This window comes from Psammomys obesus, unplaced genomic scaffold, assembly GCF_907164565.1.
Source record: "Psammomys obesus unplaced genomic scaffold, mPsaObe1.curated_primary_1811, whole genome shotgun sequence".
NCBI classification, from domain to species: Eukaryota; Metazoa; Chordata; class Mammalia; order Rodentia; family Muridae; genus Psammomys; species Psammomys obesus.
In genome coordinates this window covers 169-3,876 of record NW_026593531.1, presented here as the reverse complement: position 1 = coordinate 3,876, position 3,708 = coordinate 169, and the positions used below count along the sequence as shown (strand labels likewise).

Sequence of the window (3,708 nt, the reverse complement as noted above, 5' to 3'; positions counted from 1 at the left end):
AAAAATATATCTTGACATGATAGTCCACACATGTGATCCCAGCACTGTGGGAGGCAGAGGCAGGCGGATCTCTATGAGTTCATGGCCAGTCCTGTCTACAAAGTGAGTCCAGGACAGCCAAGGCTACACAGAGAAACACTGTCTCAGAAAAAAAACAAAAACAAATAAAAACAAACAAACAAAAAAATCTAGATAGGGTTTCTCTGTGTAACAGCCCTGGCTGTCCTGGAACTCACTTTGTAGACCAGGCTGACCTCAAACTCACAGAGATCCACTGACCTTTGGTTCCTTTAGTGCTGGATTAAATGCATGCACTACCACGTTCAGCAAAAATAAACCTTAAAAGACTTGATACACACACACACACACACACACACACACACACACACACAACACAAATTCACAAGAAAATCAGTGCAGAGTAAGGAATGGCAGCAGCTGCAAAGTTCTGGTGTACTTCCAACTCTACAAATCAGGGTTCCTACTTCCAGGCTTCATCTTTTTTATCCTGACACAAAAATAACTTGTAATCCAATAAAATAAAGTTTCATCTTACCCAGGATTCAGTCATTACATAAATGACACATAATCCATTGAGCAGAAGAGAGAAGACCACAGGAGAGAGACTAGCCAGGAAACCTAATCTTGTAATCCTAAATATTCTATGTACAGATGGAACCTGACTGCTAAAGTAATGTGTGAACACCATTAAAGGAATTTTTTAAAGGCATGCTAGAATCTACATCCTGAGGTAGTACGTATAGACAAAAAAGTAAATACACTGAAGAGACAAGATATTTATGTAGGATGTTAGAGAGCACCTGGCCTCCTTCCTCATCTTGATGGCGGGGGTTAAACAATTGCCCAGTGCTACCTAGTGATGCTGCTGCCTGATTCAGAGTTCTCATCTGAGGCCTGAACCAGGGGCCTCCTCCATTAGGGCCACAACACCTTTCACTGGAACAAACACGGTGGCCTTACCGAGGGGCATAATGGAGAGGTATTTGCCTCGAAACTTGCTGGTGATTTTGATTTCCTGACGCAATGTCCAGCCATTTTTGGATTCAGCATGGTGCGCAGCAGCAGGGGGATGATGACTCACCTTGAAGAAATCAGGTTCGAATTAAGAAAGAAGACTAGAGAAGAGAAAGCTATGGCCTATTTATTGGTAATAAACACCCAAGAGCCTCCCTTGATAATTTTACATCCACAACAGCAGGTGAGTAACAGGCCCGGTGTGTTGAACCCTGATGGAAAGGAAAACAGATTGGACTGACAAGAGACTGGCTTCTCAATAACTACCCCATCATAAGAAAGGAAAAGTGTCACAGGCCTGGGCTCCTTACCTGCTCACAGAGGGATCGATACCCATTCTCCTCCAGTCGGTCCAGTTCAAAGGTCTCCCCAAGAAGAGGGTTGAATGGCTTGCTGGTTCGGAAGACAGTGGTAGAATAGGAGGAAACGGTGAAGGCTGCAACATAGCAGAGTTGTTCCAGAGAGCTCTCACATTTTGCAGCTCTGTCTAACAGCTCATGGTATTCCAGATCTTCAGTAAGGCGCTGAAGCATGGACAAGGGCTCATTAAAGTTTACCTGTAAGGAAGAGAACAGATTTAAAAACCTTTTCCCAGACACTGACAGGAGACAGCTGAACCTCTCTCAAGTTGGAGAAAGATGATGAGACGTTGAGGCAATGAAGCAAGTAACCAGGAAGAAAAATAAGTTGCAGCTCTTGATTTAGACCTCAGGTGACCCACTCTCCTTTGTTAACGTTCATGTCAGTGGCAGAAATAACCTTTCTGTCATGTCAGTAACTATAAATCCTTTGAAATGGAAACCATGCCTTTCTACGCTGCACTGCAGACCCAACAACAGCCAGAAGTGACCTCATCAGACAAGAACTGAGTGAATGAATTATAAAAGGAATCAAAGTTTCAGAGGAGTATCTAGTGAGGAAGTTAGATACTGAACACTCTGGGGGCAGAGACAGAGGAGTGACAAATTATAAATACAAATGTGCCCTGACCTCTGGAAAGACAACATTGCCCAAGTTAGCTTCTAGCCTGGACTCATGGCTTGCTAAGTCTTGGCTCAGTCTTTTTAGGTCAGGAGCTGACTTCGGAGGCCAGACAGTGTTGCTAGGCTGCTGATGGGGCTAAGAGGAAGCAGGCCGTGCTCTCACTTTCCAGGTTTTACAGCCCATTTACAGCATTAGATGACAATCACTAGATGACACAAGTGTGTGGAGACATGCAGGGAAAGAGGAAGCCTTTATGCTAGGGGAGATGTGCATGTATTCTTTACACAATATCTGAGTGCTGTGTGTGCCAGAGCCTACACAGCCCAATTAGTGGAGAAGTGAACAACGGACTGCTCACACTGCTCCTTCCTCGGGAAAATCAGTTAGTTTCTAAGGTAACTTTGAAAATTTAAATAAGTTTGCTAATTTAAAATCTGTAGCCAGGTAGTGATGCATGCCTTTAATCGCAGCACTGGGAGGCAGACACAGGCCAATTCCTGTGAGTTTAAGGTTTAAGGCCAGCCTGGTCTATAGAGGAAGTTCCAGGACATCCAGGACTATCTTGAAAAAGCAGTTCAAAAAAAAAAAAAAAAAAATGTTCTAAGGCCAGGCATGGTGGCACATGCCTTTACCTGGTACTCAGGGAAGTAGAGGAAGATGGGTATCTGTGAATCTGAGGCCAGCCTGGTCTAATATAGTAAGTTCCGGAACAGCCAAAGCTACCTAATAAAGACCCTGTATCAAAAACAAACAAAAATTGCTCTAGGGGCTGGGAAGATGGCTCAGTGGGTAGGAACTCTTACTATGCAAGCATGAGGATCTGAGTTTGAATCCCCATTACTTATTACCTATATTAAAAAAAAAAAAAAGCTAGGTATGGCTGCATATATTTTTAACCCTAGCACTGTGGGGAAGGGAGGGAGGAAGAAGCAGAGGTAGAGACTGGCACTTCCCAAGAGCTTAGCCTAGCTGAAACGGAGCACTTCAAGCCTAGTGAGAGACCCTGTCTCAAGAGAATATATAACCGAGTGCTAGGAGAGGTCCTCTTCTGGTCTCCCTATGCACAGCCCCACACCTCACAAAAACAGAGAGAGAGAGAGAGAAAGAGAAGCGTACTAGAGAGATGGCTCAGTGGTTAATAGCACTGGCTGTTCTTCCAGAGGACCTGAGTTCCATTTGTAGCATTCAAATAACTTCCATTCTGCAGAATTAGGTATCTCTGGCCTCTATCCACTTGAGCTCACATGCACATACCCACACACATATATGTAATTAAAATAAATAAATATTAGAAGCATAGAGAATAAATTTTGCTTTAGAAGGAAGTTAGGTTCCCAAGCAAATGAACAGCATTTATTTAATCAGTAATAGATCTTTATGAGCTTGGATATTATAGGCCTGAGTTCTTTTTCAGACAAAGTAAGAAAAACAGTCTTCTTTCTCTTGAACAGTACTTAAGCAATGTTTCAGTAAACAAAGAACATTTTCTTTTCTTACTTCACCCTGCTGTCTCCCACCCTTCCTCTGACACTCTTGCCTCAGCCTCCAGAGAAGCCTATACTACAGAAAATGCTTGAATGTGACACAGGAATGGTAAAGCCTGCATCCTTAGGACCCTTTCTAAATCACTGCAGCAGAATCTCTTAGAGGCAACACTTCAGGCAGAATGAAGCAAAATTTTCACATGTT

General features: G+C 43.2%; 1 protein-coding gene across 1 annotated transcript; it reads right to left on the bottom strand.

Annotated features, from left to right (window-relative positions):
• Positions 1-873: 873 nt before the first annotated feature.
• LOC129684163 (oxysterol-binding protein 1-like) lies at positions 874-1,660 on the bottom strand. Its single transcript, XM_055617240.1, has 2 exons — positions 1,347-1,660; positions 874-1,102 (listed from the first exon to the last, which is right to left on the bottom strand). Exons 1-2 carry the CDS (start codon positions 1,566-1,568, stop codon positions 905-907), a joined length of 420 nt encoding a protein of 139 aa, XP_055473215.1. The 5' UTR covers positions 1,569-1,660; the 3' UTR covers positions 874-904.
• Between the last annotated feature and the right edge of the window lie 2,048 nt (positions 1,661-3,708).

Bases quoted from the DNA above. Each gene is read 5' to 3' on its own strand.
- LOC129684163 (XM_055617240.1), bottom strand. From the start codon at position 1,568: ATGCTTCAGCGCCTTACTGAAGATCTGGAATACCATGAGCTGTTAGAC. The intron at 1,103-1,346 runs GTAAGGAGCCCA...GATTTCTTCAAG, and splicing joins ATCGATCCCTCTGTGAGCAG to GTGAGTCATCATCCCCCTGC.